Source organism: Paramormyrops kingsleyae, unplaced genomic scaffold (assembly GCF_048594095.1).
Source record: "Paramormyrops kingsleyae isolate MSU_618 unplaced genomic scaffold, PKINGS_0.4 ups91, whole genome shotgun sequence".
In the NCBI taxonomy this organism is placed as follows: domain Eukaryota; kingdom Metazoa; phylum Chordata; class Actinopteri; order Osteoglossiformes; family Mormyridae; genus Paramormyrops; species Paramormyrops kingsleyae.
This window is the reverse complement of record NW_027326029.1, coordinates 50,370-68,235: the sequence shown is the minus strand read 5'-3', so window position 1 is coordinate 68,235 and position 17,866 is coordinate 50,370. Positions and strand designations below refer to the sequence as shown.

The following is a 17,866-nucleotide window of genomic DNA, read 5'->3' as shown; positions in this document are numbered from 1 at the left end:
CCATAAAGGAAGCACTCCCTGATTGATCAGTGATGATCTTTGCTCTAAAACACTTTTAGGAAGCTTGGTCTTGTTTTGTAGCATAGAACATTAATTCTAATGGTTCATAAGCTACAAAGGTTTTTGGAAATACCCCTTATTTGTAGCACAAAAATTTGTTCTTTTTATTAGCTAAGGTAGCAATAGTCAAGACTCTGAAGTAGCTATCTAGCTAGCTAATTATAAAGTAATCTTAGCCTTGGAGATGAACAACATATAAGTTAACATATTGATCATATTAATTTCATAAACTGACAAAAAAGTTCTTGACATTTTTGATTTTGATTAAATTTGCCTTGTGATTTGCACATATATTTCAGAGCTCAGGAATATTTTAAATATTTAAATATTTAAAAATCCCATTGTGATATAGTACATTTTTTACACCCCAGGTAGCAAATGATCATGTGGGGTACTTTCTTATGAACTGTAATTTTCTTATTATTAGAGTTACAAGGCTAAGCTATAGCTCAAGTTTTGCTATAGTTCAACATTTGCTAAACTTGGATAAACTTGTTTTTTTTAAGGTCAAAGTTCATCTTGCAAACTGCATTTTTTAAAACTATGTCTGGTTATGGAAAAAACAGTGAAGGCTTTGGAGTAGCAAGAGAGTTTAGTGTTCTACTTGTATAAGACTTTTTGTATAAAACATTGACCTTTAGTTACATGGTGCCCTTCATGAGATAAGCACCTCAAAAGTGTAGAAGGTTATTATTGTTAAATTTTTAATGCTGTTTTTGATCCTCAACAAAGGCATGTGGGGAAGGGGCATTTTTTTCCACTTAATTGGGAACTTGGCAAGTTTCACTGCTGGCAACCTCCCAACCCCATGTGTTATTGTTATTGACAATATTACACAAAAATATTGGTATCAGTCAAATTTTCCACATCAAAGCAGCACTAGTTGGTTTAGGTAAAAGCAGCCAATCAGGTACTGCTTCCTTTATGTGTATATTTTTCTATACAGTTCAATAGTTGGCTGTTTTGACAGTTTACACTGGCTTGTTCTCCCTGTTTAACAATAATAAAAAATTATTTTCTGAGATGCTACTTTCTTTGGATACCATCAACCCTCTGGGGTTGATGGCATCTTCGGCGATGCCGCGTATCTTTCTCATGTATTTCAGTTCATAACTCGCTGAAATCTTATTGTAGAAACATGAAAAAACATTGACTAAATATGTAATCTGTCTTCTTTTCAAAACATCCATTGTTGGAAGTGTTAAAGTTTTTGAAATCAGGTGAAATAGGCAAAAAAGTAAACCATCAGGTTTAGGGTTAGCACATCGGGGGCGTGTAGTATCGCTCACACATGAAAATCGCTATTCACATTCTAAATAGCCGCATTACCGTGTATTCAAATCGCATTCGCATGGTAATTTGGTGAACAATGCAACGGTGAAACGCGATCCAGACACATCCCCATCAGTGCCATAAAAGAGGGTGGGGGGGATGTGGCCAGGTGTGAATGGCTCATGCATACACGAGAGCTTCTACATATTCAATGGCAGGAGACCATAAATAGTGACATGAGTTAACTTTTTCTTATTTATTTATCAAACTGAAGGTACCAACAACACCATTTAGTCATCTTCATGTAGCCAAGACTTTGGGATGAGATATCTGGGACCAAAACAAACTTCCACCATTGCTTACTATGTACTTTTATAATGTTTCTGCAAGTATTCCAAATAGCATTTTGCAATGTTTATACTTTGATGTCAAATTACAAACTTCACATAAATCTCACATATTTAGAAAGTACACTAAGATTAAGATGAGTTTAATGCCAAAACAAATATATAACAAATAATTTAATTGCCATGAATTATGATATTCAATGAAATGTGTGACCATGCCCCAGTCAGTGAAAGTGTGTTCCCTACCTCTAGACCCCAGAGGGTTAATACTGTTCCCATTGGTTATATATTTATATTTAATTTGAATTGTGTAATCTGAATATGAAATGTTTGAATTGTGTTGAGGCCAATGAATTTAGATGCCCCTAGATTAAACCCAATCCACCATACCCTCATACCTCCTTCTTTTGTTGCGAATTCAGCGGTGTTGCTGTGTGGCCCCTCATACTGGCCATTGGCCACAACCATATACATCTTGTAGTTGCTGTAGGGCACAAGCCCTGTCAGGATACCCGAGGGTTGTGGGCTGCTGTTTTTGAAGCCCTTGGTCTTCTTCTCCTTGGTCACATGCAGGCCTTTCAGAATGCTACTCTCCCTCCAGTAGTACACCTGAATAGAAGCAACTTTATCAGTGTTTCCTTACCCCTCAGAACAGGGATGACATAATCCATGCTGCTCTCCCCATAACTCTATGCGGCATCAGGATGTAGAGCAGCATTTAGAATACAGTACATTAACTGGTCATCGGTGGACTAATTAAAATTGAATTCTTTCAGTGTTTTTGTCCATGGTGGAAACTCTTACCAAATTATTTTTTTTACCCTTTTTCAGAAGAGAGATTTTATTACAGAGTAAACATTTATTACAAAAAATGGATTTCAACTACTATTGTTCTATGAGTTTTTATTGATTGAAACTAAGATCAAGAAGCCACACATGCTAATTATCTCACAAGGTTAAGGACTCCAGTATGTGGCTGGTATCAGGCCTGCAATGGCAGCTTACTGTTGGGCCATTGAGAAAAAGGTCATTTTAAGTGGCTTATACACATATATATGTGTGTGTGTGTGTATTTGTATAAAAATGAAACTGCATTAAAGATTAAGTCTGAATAATTATACTTAAAAATGCATTATGTTCATGCAATGAAACACAGACATAAATTAAAAATTCAGACTGTTTCAAATGGGGACTCACCCTATATTCCTTTAATGCACCCATGATGGTGTTGGGAGCTACAGGAGACCAGTGCAAAGTCACTGTCGTGCTGTCAATCCCAGATACACGTAGATTGGCGGGGGGTGCAATGGGACCTAGAAGAAGCAATACTTATACTGTTGTGGTACGCATGGTCATTAATCCTCCTCTAAACAGAGCAACATGTAGCTGTGACAGCCGGGAGACAGGGTCAAGACTTTGGAGCAGTACTGAAACAGCTAAGATGCAATTAAGGGTGTTTTCATGCCAGCACCTTTCAGTCCATTTAAAATAGACACTGGTTCGATTTCCCCCTTGGTGTGATTCTTTTGGGCAGCTGTAAACACAGTAATTGCACTTAGGTGCAGACCAAAACAACTGTACGGAGACCATTAAGAGGAGGTGGTTTCGGTTGGTTCCCAAACGAACTCTGGAGCAGTTTGTTTGTGGTGCAAACGTGATCCGACCTAGCAACCCAACTTCCAGGTGTACTCCACAAGTTTGAGCTAAATGGCTCCCATAGCCAAGTGTGCTCTGCATGGAGGTATCAGTACATAAATATGAGAGATGTTCAACTGCATAGTCCAGGATACAGGACCTTCTTCCTGTATTTACTTTCTTGCTTCTGGAACAGACATATCTGACCAGTAAGCAAAATGAACATTTGTATGTGGTTTGTAGTGATGCATTGTTGTTTTGCTTGGGGTTTGGTAATAAAACATTGGTGTAAACCAACTGTTTTAAAAATACTGTAATAATAATAATAATGATAAAATAAAAGGCTTTATGTTTTGTGTCTGAGTATGTTTATTGTCTGCTTATAAGGTCTGAGCAATGTGACATACAGCTTCAGAAGTTGAGCATGATGTGGTCATTGTGGAAGTGGTCATTGTGGTCCTCACTTGTGACAGACATATGAGATTGTGTAGCTATGTGTGACAGAAAACAATAAAACTCACGGTCCTCCCCTGAGTAGCCAGTGACCACGCTGGACTCTGGACCAAGCCCAAAGTCGTTGATTGCCTGGACCTTGATTTCATAGGGTACGTAAGTGCTGGTGTTGTGGATGACATGCTTGGACAATTTGGTGGTAGCATTTCTCCAGGTCTCTGGCACATCTTTACGACGCCATGACACCAGATATTGCAGGTTAGGTCCATTCCTCTCCATGTCTAGCAGAGGCTATGAAGAGATAAATGCCAGGCCAGCCCAACAAAGAATACTTTGTCACTCACTGCTAACTATGATCCTTTTGAAACTGTTACAAAAAAAGAAAATAGAGTTTACAAGCACCTTAACCTTATCATCGCTAGGCAGATGTAAATAATATTACCATAATAAAATAACAAAAATGTTAAATTTGTGGAATATAAGACTAAAGGAGTTACATAATTTTGTTTCGGAATTATATGTTGTAAGATTAATCCTATTACAATTTAGGATAGTAAAATCATCCACAGTTTAATTATTGATGTCTTACCTCCCAGCTGATCTCCATGTTTGTTTTTTTTGTGCCCACTCCTTGGAGCTCACCAGGGATGGCATCTGGTGCTACAACAATCAAAACATGCTCGTGTGATTTTCTTGGAAGCAACTTGCATACACACACACCCCATATACAGTGCTTAATTCAGTAAAAATGTTGCATATTCATGGGTTTCATAGCAAAAGTCGATTGACAAGCAATGTTTAACATATCTGCATGTCTTCCACATCGACATTTTCTGTTTATTAAGTGTTATAGTTTTTTGACTGTTGACTGCAATTGTAGTCATTAGCTCTCAAAGGGATATTAAAAGTGTTTAGTGTTTTTTCTTAGTGTAAAGGTGTTACCAATTAAAAATCACTCAATGAGTCTGCTTGTCAATTAACTTTTTAACTCAGAACAGCTCTTTTAGAACTATAATTTGGGATTCAATTCAGTGCTCTTTGAAATTAATGTTTTACTTAAAACCACTAGTTGTTTATGTGATTTATTTTTGTAAAAAAATGAATAAAGTAATGATTTTTGTTTTAAAACCAATATAGTTGCAATATTTTTTCCTAAATTAAGCAAGCCTCACAAGACTTTCTTTGAGCACAGTAAGAACATAAGAACATAAGAACTATACAAACGAGAGGAGGCCATTTGGCCCATCGAGCTCGCTTGGGGAGAACTTAACTAATAGCTCAGAGTTGTTAAAATCTTATCTAGCTCTGATTTAAAGGAACCCAAGGATTCAACTTGCACTACGTTATCAGGAAGACTATTCCATACTCTGACTACACGCTGTGTAAAGAAGTGCTTCCTTAAATCCAGTTTGAAATGTTCTCCCGCTAATTTCCACCTATGGCCACGAGTTCTTGTATTTGAACTAATGCTGAAGTAACTATTCAGTTGAACAGCATCCAAACCTGTTAGACTCTTATAGACCTGGATCATGTCCCCCCTCAGTCTCCTTTGCTTGAGGCTGAACAGATTTAGCTCAACTAACCTTTCCTCGTATGACATTCCAGGAATCATTCTTGTGGCCCTACGCTGCACCTTTTCTAAGGACGCAATGTCCTTTTTAAGTGGTGACCAAACCTGCACACAATATTCTAGGTGAGGTCTCACCAAGGAATTGTATACCTCCCTTGACTTAAACTCCACACACCTGGGGATATACCCCAAAATCCTATTGGCCTTTTTTATAGTAGCTTCCCCGCACTAAAACACTTATGTGTATATGTTTGAAATAAAGTTCACCCACAGTTTTCACTAAACTCCCCTTTTCCCAATCTTGTTCCCAGGTGGCTAACATACGTGCTCCACTGGTCTGGTAGCGTGGAGATGGGCGGCTCGGCTGGCTGGAGCCAATGGCATTGATGGCAATAACCCGGAACTGGTAGTTGACAAAGGCCGACAGGTGCAATATGGCAGAGTTGAGGTCACCAGGGCAACTTGACAAATTCTGCCATTTTCCAGGTTGCCAGCGGCCCTCCTCAAACTGGATGAGGAACTCTGGAGAAGTGTTGGAGGATGTGGGGTGAAAAAGACAAAAAAAAAGTAAATAAAGGAGTATTGCTATCACTAGCACTGTCACTAGAAGAATAAAGGCAGGCTTTCATAATTTGTTAAAGATATGTTTAGGGGTTGGAGGAAAAACAGCATTGAGTTTAATTGAGAAGGGAAGGTCTTACCTGTAATGGGACTGTTGTTATCATTTCCATGGATCCAGGTGAGTCGGACACTTCGCTCTGAAGGGTCTGATAGTTCTAGGTCCTTAGGGGGATCTGGGCGGTCTGTAAGGATTTAAACTTTTATTCCATATGGTCATTCACAGCTGATCAAAGTATTAGAAGATGATATGAGATAAGATGGGACTTTGTCATTGTATGTTTACAACAAAATTGTCTGTGGCAACATGCAGATAGAAATCAGTAGGTACTAAGATGAATTTACTTAAAACAAAATGCATTCATGATAATGTACAACCTAAAAGTATTCAAAGGCCAGCAATTAAAAATAGTACAGTCTGAAGACATTGCACAATCAAAGTGAATTTGATTAAAGTACTGTTGCTACATTAATACAATGCTGTGTATTGTCTCTATAGTACTCCATAATAATATGATAATAATAAAATGAAATATAATAATAATAAAAGTATCCAACTGCATTATGTAGTAAGGGATGCATGGAGAATGCTGAATGGAATATATTTCCTTCCAAAATAACTATGAGGGAGATGGAAACGACGGCTCTGTGGAAATAGCTTTTCTTCAGTCTTAGTGTGAGCTTTGATAGCTCTACATCTCTATCCTGATGGCAAGGTGACAAGTAGACTGTATCCAGGGTGTGTTGGGTCTTTGCTGATGTTAGTAGCCTTCTTGCACAGGTAGCTAACATATACCGTGTTCAAATTCGGAAGCATAGCTCCTATGATTCTCTGACCAGTTCTTGTCACATTAGGCCAGGTCTTTTCTGTTTTAGAAGGTGCAGCTGGCATACCACACCATGGCACAGTGGAAGAGGGTGATCTCTATGGTGCTGTGATAAAAGTTTTCCAGGAGCTGAGGGGGAAATTTGGCTTATTTGAGTTTGCTTAAGAAGAGCCTCTGGTGAGCTTTCTTCACCAGATGGGAAGTGTTAAGGGACCACAATAGGTGAATACTGTGAAATCCCAGGAGTCTGAATATGTTGATCCTTTCCACGTCTTCATATGGAGGGGGGAATGGGTGGTCTTTTTGGATCACCTGAAGTTCACAATGATTGCTTTGATGTTAGTGGTATTCAGGACCAGATAGTTGTCTGTATATCACTCAACCTGATGTTCGTCCTCCTCCCTGTAGTATGTCTCCATGTTGTTAGATATGAGTCCCACTATATTGCTGTCATCAGCAAACTTCATTACAATGTTAGAGGAGTGGGTAGGGGTGCAATCATGGGTGAATACAGTGAAGAGGGCTGGACTGAGCACATAACCTTGTGGCGTGCCTGTGTTTAGTATGAGGATTCAAGAGGTATGATTTCTTATTTTGACATGTTGTGATCTGTTGGTGAGGAAATCTAGGATCCATGAGTAGGGCTGAGTACTGTACTTCGGTACTTTTGTGGTATCGACCAAAATGCTGAGATTCTACCAAGGACTGAAAAACTAATTCTTTTTCAGTATGCCACATTCTGATACCCAAACAGTAAATCTCTCTGTCTGTGAGCTAATAATCATGCAGCAAATTGTGTAAAGATCTAAAGTCATTGATAATTGGTTGTCTAAAGTAACGTTATACACTGTAAAAAAAAAAAATGTTCAGCCAACTCAAAAATTCAAGGCAACATGATGCAATACATTTCTGAGTTAAGTCAACTCAGTTACAAAAGTTCAACAAATTACCTATAAACAGAGGTTCAGCTAACTTTGACTTAAGAGTTAAGGCAACACTAATACAAGTTAGATTAACCTATCACTGTAAAAAAATGTTCAGTCAACTCAAAAATTCAAGGCAACATGCTGCAATACATTTTTGAGTTAAGTCAACTCAGTTACAAAAGTTCAACAAACCTATAGACAGAGGTTCAGCTAACTTTGACTTAAGAGTTAAGGCAACACTAATACAAGTTAGATTAACCTAGGTACAAAGTTTCAATAAACTTAGATTGTTAAATTGTCAACACTATTTTGCAAGTTCTATTAACATAGGTACAGAGGTTTAGTCAACTTTGTTTGAGGAGTCAAATTAAATTTAAATAAACCTGCCTTGTTTAGGTGACATTTTAAGAGTTACTGTTTTCATGAACTTTTTTAAATAGCGAGATTCAACTGTAATATTTCAAGTTGCCTTGTTTAGAGTACTAAAAACATATTACCATTAGAACCTATAGGCTAAAAAGGAAACATTGGATCAACTTAAAATATTACTTCATTTTTTCAAACTTTTTTCAAGTTTGGTTAATATAATTTTTTCAAGTCAGTTCAACTTAAAGTAGTCAATCTAATACATTAGATTTTTGCACTTAAAACCAATAAAACTGCTCATTCTCAACTAATAAATATAATTTGAAAGAACTAAATAACCCAAAAGCCAGTTTACTGCAACAGTCTACTTTATTACAACACATTGTTGCATCCTTGTATAAATAGCTATAAACAAGATACAGTGGCCAGAAACAGTACCTTTTGTCTTTAGACCACAACTTGGATTGGAAAACCAATGAAATCATTTTGCTCATTTAATATTCAGATTTTCATTAAGCTTAATTTTTAGAAACCCACCACAATTGAGGATGGTATGGCACTAATATTAGTCTTTGCCACATTTGATAGCTACTGCTTTTGGTTTGATGTATATTAATTGGTCTAAGTGCTGTTATTCTTATGTGTATGCATCCCCCAAGAAATCTTGTTGTGCTTTGCAACACATTCTTTCATAGTATATAAATTACGGAGGTACATACTGTATGGTCTGGATGCATTTCCTAGAGGGTCTTGGCTGTGAATCAAAGCGAAGCAAATCATTTTCCATATCATTTTCTTTGAACCGTAGAGGATACTCCATCTGAACTACTCACTGGCAAGCAGACTAAAACCATTTATGTGGTTTTTGTTCTCTTGCCCTCTTCATCACAATCATGGTGGATTAAAAAAATCTTAAGTTAAAGACAGTACTGTGTCATACTATGCAAATATACATCCAGCACCATTGGTCTAAAGGGGAGTGGGTGGTACCAGGAGCTGCACAGAAACTGTCCTGAAACCTTTCCAAATATGTTAATCATCGAAGGGCGGGACCTGCAATCAAATACACCACTATAACATTAAAATACAAATCACTCGGGAGACACACCCAGTACGTTTCCTAGAGTTTTTCCATCTGTCTTGATATCAACATGCTATAAAACCACCAAGACCACAGCTCTCTAACCTCTAAGATCAGTCAGAACTGAGCCAGCAAAACTTCAATATAAGAAAAAAAAAAAAAAAGCTGCAAGGTCCTTTTTGGTCAGAGTCTTTCTCATGATGGTGGGTAAATCTGGGATGGCTCTTCTGATCTTCATGACTTCTTGTGTGCATATTAAAATGGGGCAGCTAAAAAATTAAAGTTGAAAGAAAATTATACATCAATTCTACGTGAAACTTGTGACACTTTTTTCAGTGAGTTCTAATGGTAATATAAGTTTTTTATTACGCTAAACAAGGCAACTTGAAATATTACAGTTGAATCTTGCTATTTAAAAAAGTTAATGAAAACATTAACTCTTAAAATGTCACCTAAACAAGGCAGGTTTATTTAACCTCCTGAGACCCGACCTATTCATTTATGTCCATTGTAGTGGACATTGTATTTTTGCATTTATTTTTTCACTGATGTTGGGAAACGTATTTATTCTTGTTGTGCACTAAAGAGGACATGCTGTGAAATTAAAATAAAAAATCTAAATTGTAAGATGTCTTATTTCCTCCAAAGACAAATGACCTACAATTGAAGGACACTTTTTTCCTTGGGTCTCAGGAGGTATTTAATTTGACTCCTCAAACAAAGTTGACTAAACCTCTGTACCTATGTTAATCGAACTTGCAAAATAGTGTTGACAATTTAACAATCCAAGTTTATTGAAACTTTGTACCTAGGTTAATCTAACTTGTATTACAGTGTTGCCTTAACTCTGAAGTCAAAGTTAGCTGAACCTCTGTCTATAAGTTTGTTAAACTTCTGTAATTGAGTTGGCTAGCTTAACTCAAAAATGTTATCGCAGCATGTTGCCTTGAATTTTTGAGTTGGCTGAACATTTTTTTTTTACAGTGTAGGAACACGTCATTTTGCGACCATTTTTGGAGACAGTACGACTAAATTTTATAACTAGACACAAAATGGCCCCTCATTTATGCCCAAATATACCCCCATATAGTGGCTGAACCCATTGTCATATATTACATGAAACACCTGGAGCGAGCAAGAATTGGTGTGTATGTACACTCACCTAAAGGATTATTAGGAACACCTGTTCAATTTCTCATTAATGCAATTATCTAATCAACCAATCACATGGCAGTTGCTTCAATGTGTTTAGGGGTGTGGTCCTGGTCAAGACAATCTCCTGAACTCCAAACTGAATGTCAGAATGGGAAAGAAAGGTGATTTAAGCAATTTTGAGCGTGGAATGGTTGTTGGTGCCAGACGGGCCGGTCTGAGTATTTCACAATCTGCTCAGTTACTGGGATTTTCACGCACAACCATTTCTAGGGTTTACAAAGAATGGTGTGCAAAGGGAAAAACATCCAGTATGCGGCAGTCCTGTGGGCGAAAATGCCTTGTTGATGCTAGAGGTCAGAGGAGAATGGGCCGACTGATTCAAGCTGATAGAAGAGCAACTTTGACTGAAATAACCACTCGTTACAACCGAGGTATGCAGCAAAGCATTTGTGAAGCCACAACACGCACAACCTTGAGGCGGATGGGCTACAACAGCAGAAGACCCCACCGGGTACCACTCATCTCCACTACAAATAGGAAAAAGAGGCTACAATTTGCACGAGCTCACCAAAATTGGACAGTTGAAGACTGGAAAAATGTTGCCTGGTCTGATGAGTCTCGATTTCTGTTGAGACATTCAAATGGTAGAGTCAGAATTTGCCGTAAACAGAATGAGAACATGGATCCATCATGCCTTGTTACCATTGTGCAGGCTGGTGGTGGTGGTGTAATGGTGTGGGGGATGTTTTCTTGGCTCACTTTAGGCCCCTTAGTGCCAATTGGGCATCGTTTAAATGCCACGGCCTACCTGAGCATTGTTTCTGACCATGTCCATCCCTTTATGACCACCATGTACCCATCCTCTGATGGCTACTTCCAGCAGGATAATGCACCATGTCACAAAGCTCGAATCATTTCAAATTGGTTTCTTGAATATGACAATGAGTTCACTGTACTAAAATGGCCCCCACAGTCACCAGATCTCAACCCAATAGAGCATCTTTGGGATGTGGTGGAACGGGAGCTTCGTGCCCTGGATGTGCATCCCACAAATCTCCATCACCTGCAAGATGCTATCCTATCAATATGGGCCAACATTTCTAAAGAATGCTTTCAGCACCTTGTTGGATCAATGCCACGTAGAATTAAGGCAGTTCTGAAGGCGAAAGGGGGTCAAACACCGTATTAGTATGGTGTTCCTAATAATCCTTTAGGTGAGTGTATTTGTGGTGTTTTCTGTATATGCAAGAGGTGAATGTATATGCAAGAGTGTATGAGCGAGATCATTGAAACTCTGTCCGATTGCAATTCCTCGGAGACACTACTGTGGAGGCGCTTACAGCAGTTACTTGCTGAATGCTTGACCACAAGCATCGGCGCTAACATGAAAGTTGCACGGAAGTGCGCGAAAAGAGACAAAGCATATGGAATTGTTTTTGCACCTCAGTAAGATTGAATACCTTTTTGGTTGCGTTTTCATATATTGCCAGTGCTGGCAGTGAAACATAGCAGCACTTATTAGTGGGATTAATGTTACATTGTTTTTTATTCTGTGGAAAATGAAAGCTTGATCTGATGGCCAGATTTAATAATGAGTTATAAACATCGGGTTGTATTAATAAAATATAAATAAAAGGCTGTGTCCCGTTATGATCATAATCAATCCTCCCAGTAATGACTGTACCAGTTTATGAGGTAATAATGTATTATAATCAGAGCTAAGGTTAATGAATATCATTCTTATGTGTTGCAATGAAGTGCAATAGAGACAGCATCCTCTGTCAATGAAAAACCCACAAAAGAGCCCACTAAGCAAACTGGTGATTGTACAGATTCATTGGGATGATGGTCTTAATGTATGCTACCATAAGTCTGTCAAAGCACTTCATGACAACTGGGGTTAAGGAAACTGAGTTGTACTCATTCAAGCACTTAACTTTTTGGGCACAGGAACGATGATCATAAATTTTAGGAAGAGATTGAAAATGCTGTTAAACACCCCTACTAACTGATTAGCACAAACTTTCAGTATGCAGTCTGAGACCCTGTCTGGTCCTGTTGCTTTGTTGGTGTCTATTTTCATCAGAGTGAATCTCACCTGGTGCTGCTGTAGGACTAATACATGCTCATGCTTTGTGTGGTGCCATTTGAGCTCCAACTGTATTGTTTTGGTAGTCAAAGCAGGCAAAGGACTGGTTAAGAGTGTCAGGTACTGCAGCATCTTCGCTGATCTGTGTGGTACTGTTCTTGTATTCTGTCATGATTTTAATACTGTTCCAAATACTGTGGGGATTGTTTTTCAAAATGCCCCTCAATGTGCTTTTTGTACCTCCATTTGGCTTCTCTGATGTCCTTCATTAGTTCTGTATGGGCACTTCTGTAGGCTAACGTGTTTCCTGTCTTGAAGGCAGCATCACATACCTTGGGGAAGATGGTGGCGCAGGAGGTAGTGCTATCGTTCGGCAATTGAGCCCTGGTTCTTTCTGACCCCATCAAAGTGTCCTTGAGCAAGACACTGAACCCCACCCCCACCAGCCTCTGCCACCGGTGTATGAATGTGAGTGTGGATGGGTGAATGTGAGGCATAAATTGTAAAGTGCTTTGAGTACTCGTAGGAGTAGAAAAGCGCTATATAAATGCAGTCCATTTACCATTTGAGCAAGTATTAGACCTTACTTTTCTGTCCAACTATGACTTCCAGTTTGAAAACACTTTGATGGTTTTGGTGGTCAGGTTGCAGAAATTTATGTAGGCTAACACAGATGAAGTGCATTCCTCCAAGTCTGGTCCTTGTCCAAACACATGCCAGTCAGTAATCTCAAAGCAGGCCGGCCGTCGTGATGTGGCTTCGTCTCTCCAGACTTGAACAGTTGTAATAGCTGGTTTTCTTCTGCAGATCAGAGGTTTGTATGCAGGGATCTTCATCATTGAGATGTGGTCCGATAGTCTGGGGTGGCTTTTTATGCCCCAGGAATATTTATGCACCCTTGGTCGAGGATGTTTCTGTCTCTGGGTGGGAAGTTATATTTTTACAGAATTTGGGCAGTACCGTCTATAGTTCTGTTTCATTTGCCACAATCACATCTCCATCTGGGTCAGCTGACTGTTAATAGCATCATACTGTTTCTTCAGGGCTAGCTTAGCATTGGTATGAGGTGGTATGTAAACAGCCGTGATTATCACATTAGTAAAGTCCCTCGGTAAAAAGTCTGTATTTCAATGACAGGTATTCTATATCTGGGGAACAATGTGTCCCAATAATGTCCAAGGCACTGCCCAATAAGTACATGCACTATGAATTATTGAGACCAATCACAACAATGACAGATGTAAGTGCAAAGAATGTTACCTGGTACAAGGGCACTACGGTTTGAAGACGGAAAGGAATCATAACCTGTGTAACAAAGGTTCAATTCAAAGGGTTAGTGTGTGTGTGTGTGTGTGTGTGTGTGCGTGTGTGTGTGTATATATGCATAAATACATACACACACGACTGATTTTAGACAGACAACACAACAGGAACCATCAACATGACACAACACAATTTGGGGTCATTAAAATCCAAGGTGTATGAAGTCAATTTACCAACAGAGTTGTCAGTGTCTTTGAAAATGATTCTGTTACACAATAGGAAAATTAATAATGACATGGTTTATTGAAAGATGTCAGTATGAAGATTTTAGTTCTATGATAATAGCTGGGAATGGAGGGTTGAGTGTAATAACTTATATGCTTATTCAACTGAATAAAATACTAAATATGCATTTTCATACATACAATTTTTTGACAAACTCAATTCACTAAAAAGTCATAAAACGAGTTCACCAGGGAAAACTTCTATCAGCTGCAAACTATTCAAATATTTCAGCATAATCATGCTGCATACATATACAACATCTATTTGTGTGATTATCTGTATGATTATCTGAGTGTTTGCACATTTATGTAGCCTCAAACGAATACAGATATACTGATACCAAGAACGGTGAGGCGAGCAGATGCGAAGTCTTCATCCAGCTCAGTTTTGGCAGTACATGAATAAGTCCCCTCATCCGAATCAAGAACATTGAAGATAGAAAGGGAGTCCTCCTCCTTCTTCAGCCTAGCACAGGAAACAAGAAAGAGAATAATCAGCAGCTAAGACTGTGGGATTTAGGAAATCAATATGCTAATAACGTTCTTTTGATAGTTCCCAAGATTAAGGGCAAAATTATCTAACTTTTTAAATCAGGATACAGAAGTACTCACTTAGTGGAATGATTTAACTCCACTCAAACTATAAGCTAATTGAACACTGTTCTATGTTATGTACATAATTAGTTGGTGTGCATAGGTTTTGTTAAACAGCCTCTGTTTTCCCAAAATAAAACAGGGTCACTGATGATCAATGTACTATAAGTCATCACCTCCATCCAATCGTAAGGGGCTTGTCATCCTTGGCCCAGGTAACAGCAATTGGAAGGCTGACATCATACTTGACCCGACAGTCAAAGCGGGCTACACTTCCTCGGTTCACTGTCTGGTGTTCTGGGGCACGAACAATCCGTGTGGGCTCTAAAATGGATCGAAGATCCAATATACTCAAAAGACATACATTAAAGCATTTATATTACATATATGCAAATTTTACATACTTTGTATCTAAAACAGTGGTATCAGATAATATCTGAGCATCTCTCCATGAGACATACCTTTGACCTCCAGCCGAACCTGGTTTTCTGCCTTTCCAAGGATGTTACTGGCTACACAGGTATACGTACCCTGGTCTTCAACCCGGGCACGACTTATCTCTAAGGTGCCATTCAGATAGGCTTTGTAATGCCCACCATCTAGGCCACTGCCTTGCCCATTCTTAAACCTGCATCCCACACACAAACAAATGTAGGAAATAAAGCATGCATATACAAAAGTAAATTACCGTAAGACATCATTATCAAATCTGAACGATCAGAGTGAATAAAATACCTTTGCAATATTGTGCCATTATTTCAAAATTAATCTACATATTACTCCGATGCTCTGTAGAAAATCTAGTGAATTCATTCTGGTAGTGTCTAACAAAACCCACAATATCAATCTCACCAGCGTAGTTCTGGAAGTGGTGAGCCAAAGTACGGGCAGTCCAAGAAAGTGCGGTTATTCTCAGTCACCTTGATGAGTTGGTTTTTAGGGCCAAGCATCCGTGGCGCCATATCTGTACAGATTAAGAACAAACTGAGGGGTTATGCAGACCCATTTTAATTACCGGCCCTTACATTTAATTACTCAGAATATACTCCCTTTTCCCCACATTCTTCATTACTTTAAGCATATCCTGGCCCTCAAATATTCTTCTGTCTCACCTAAAATGTTGACAAAAGCATTGACCAGCAAATAGCCGTGCACATTGGAGGCATTGCACTGGTACACTGCGCTGCTGCCGATCTGCACTGTTCGGAAGATGATAGTGTCACCCACTACTTGCCGACTTGGATTTGGCAGGGAACCTTAAAGGAGGATGAGATGTTCCATTTTTTTGTACCTTAATCACAATTAATTCATTTTAACTTTGATTATATATGATTATATGTAAAACAGCCATTTCAACAAAGTCCATCATTCAAAAAGGGACCCTCTGCAGTATTTTACATGTGTGTTTTTAGATAATCTGTATTTCGACAGAACATTTTCTGAGAATTCCACAATGAGTGAACAACTAGTGAACAACTAGTGCAGTGCTATAGGTAATCCTTTCCATGACACACACTCTCAATGGCTTCTCCATTCACCAGCCACTGGATGCTGGGTTTGGGGTTGCCGTTGGCCCGGCATACCAGCCGGCCACTCTCATCTGGAGCCAGAACCAGGTTTTGTGGCTTATCCAACCAGTAGGGGGCAGCTATAAAGCAGATAACAGAAAACTGGTCAAATTAGTATTTAGACACTGTTTTGTTAGTTTACCACTGTGTATATTTATATGTCTTACTCTGAGATAACATAACAGCATCATAAAACAGGTGTAAAAACGACTGACCTTTGACCTGTACAGAGATGGAGTGACGAATGCTGCCTATCTTGTTGTTGGCCATGCAGATATACTCCCCTGAGTCCTCCTCAGATACGCTCACAATGTGCAATGTTTTGTTAAAATTCTCTAGCTTCACCTTCTGTCCAGGCAGGTCCCCACCCTTCTTAAACCATTTGATATTTGGGGTTGGGCTACAGGAAGACAGTAGAATACTTTTCTGACACAGAAAAAATGTCAGCTAAGTAAAAATAAGTCTCATAAATCCTAAATAACTTGAACCTCACCCATCATACACAGCAAAAATTTTCATATATAATTCAGAGTACCATGTGTAGGTACTTTGCAATGTTTTGTGATATAGTATACTAGTAATATTATCTGTACATATGTGTTTATGTTGTTGTGCTCAGTGAGGTATTGATGTCACACAGCAGCAGAACATAATGGCAAAAGCAGGAACTTACAATCCAGCAGCAATGCACTCCAGTAACAGTTCCTCCCCACGTAGAACCATCTTGGAGCTAGATGATCCTGTTGGAGACAAGAATGTGGGCGTAGTCTCAGCCACCCCACGGGCTAAGGACAGAACAGTAAAAAGAAACAAATCACTGGTCAGTACCAACAGAGAGGCCAAAGACATCACTCCAGACATCTCTATTTTGTAATGCTCAATCTGTGTTAATGCATTTTCTGCATAACTAATAATTGACATAGATTATATGTTCACATTTAAATATTAAACATTAAGTTGATTCAGGTGTTTTAAGGAATCTTTCTTTGACTGTCTTTAATAGGGTATTTTTTTCTTATTTTATGCTGTTGTTGAGGCTCTGGCAGAATCATCAGATGCTAGCAAGTTGCTGCTCAGATTTCAGGTTCTAATAGTTTTTTTGTCAGATTGGGTCCTGTCTACTAGTCCACAGTAGCTTGGACTGCCATCTCCAAATTCCTAGTTAGCAGGAATTCTATTTGCTGCTTTTCCCTGGTTCCTGCTTACTTGTCAGTTCCTATTTCCTGGTTCCTACCTCCTGGTCAATTTTCTCTTGGTTACAGTCTCTTATGTTCATCAATCTTCCACACTTGAGTCATCCCCTGCACATTTTGTTCGTGAGCCATTTGTACACATTTGCTTGTTTAGTGTTAGTTTTTTATTTTTATTTTTCCTCTGAGGCTGTCAAGAATTGCTCCTTGACAGGAGGGTTATGTTACCTGACCATAGACACTAACATTTGCCCACTCAAAGAATAATGAAAACTATCCCTGTAATTTTGCTTGACTTGGAAGTACTGGGTCAAGGAGTTGAACAGCAAGCCTTTCTCAGTTTTTTTGTGGGGTTTTCTTGACAACATGGATATACTTGTGAGAACCTATGTATAATATATCGGCTGGATTTCTGATACCAGTTTGCTCTTATTTTAAGTTCTGCCTCCTTAAGTCCTCTTGGTTCCTGATTCCTGGTTCTCATCTTTATTCTTCAACAATCCTATATACTTGAGGCTTCCCCTGCACATCTCAGATTCAGAGTCAAATTCAGATCCTTTATTGCCAT

General features: G+C 38.8%; 1 protein-coding gene across 26 annotated transcripts in view; it reads right to left on the bottom strand.

The window, feature by feature from the left end:
* The window catches only part of LOC140577531 (neurofascin-like), a 79,503-nt gene that overhangs the window by 22,057 nt on the left and 39,580 nt on the right, over window positions 1-17,866 (bottom strand). For 19 of the 26 annotated variants that reach the window (XR_011988708.1, XR_011988707.1, XR_011988709.1 and 16 more), the window contains 15 exons: window positions 16,782-16,893; window positions 16,324-16,508; window positions 16,057-16,188; window positions 15,653-15,796; window positions 15,393-15,504; window positions 15,002-15,168; window positions 14,717-14,864; window positions 14,288-14,412; window positions 13,660-13,704; window positions 6,039-6,140; window positions 5,662-5,859; window positions 4,357-4,427; window positions 3,836-4,058; window positions 2,877-2,992; window positions 2,078-2,288 (listed from right to left, as the gene is read on the bottom strand). Coding sequence is in view for 23 of the 26 variants with exons in the window: in XM_072708425.1 (XP_072564526.1) it covers window positions 2,078-2,288; window positions 2,877-2,992; window positions 3,836-4,058; window positions 4,357-4,427; window positions 5,662-5,859; window positions 6,039-6,140; window positions 13,660-13,704; window positions 14,288-14,412; window positions 14,717-14,864; window positions 15,002-15,168; window positions 15,393-15,504; window positions 15,653-15,796; window positions 16,057-16,188; window positions 16,324-16,508; window positions 16,782-16,893 (2,091 nt within the window). In the remaining 3 variants the exon portion in view is untranslated. The remainder of the gene's footprint in view (window positions 1-2,077; window positions 2,289-2,876; window positions 2,993-3,835; window positions 4,059-4,356; window positions 4,428-5,661; window positions 5,860-6,038; window positions 6,141-13,659; window positions 13,705-14,287; window positions 14,413-14,716; window positions 14,865-15,001; window positions 15,169-15,392; window positions 15,505-15,652; window positions 15,797-16,056; window positions 16,189-16,323; window positions 16,509-16,781; window positions 16,894-17,866) is intronic. The other 7 variants (XM_072708430.1, XM_072708442.1, XM_072708433.1 and 4 more) reach the window with 1 other exon arrangement.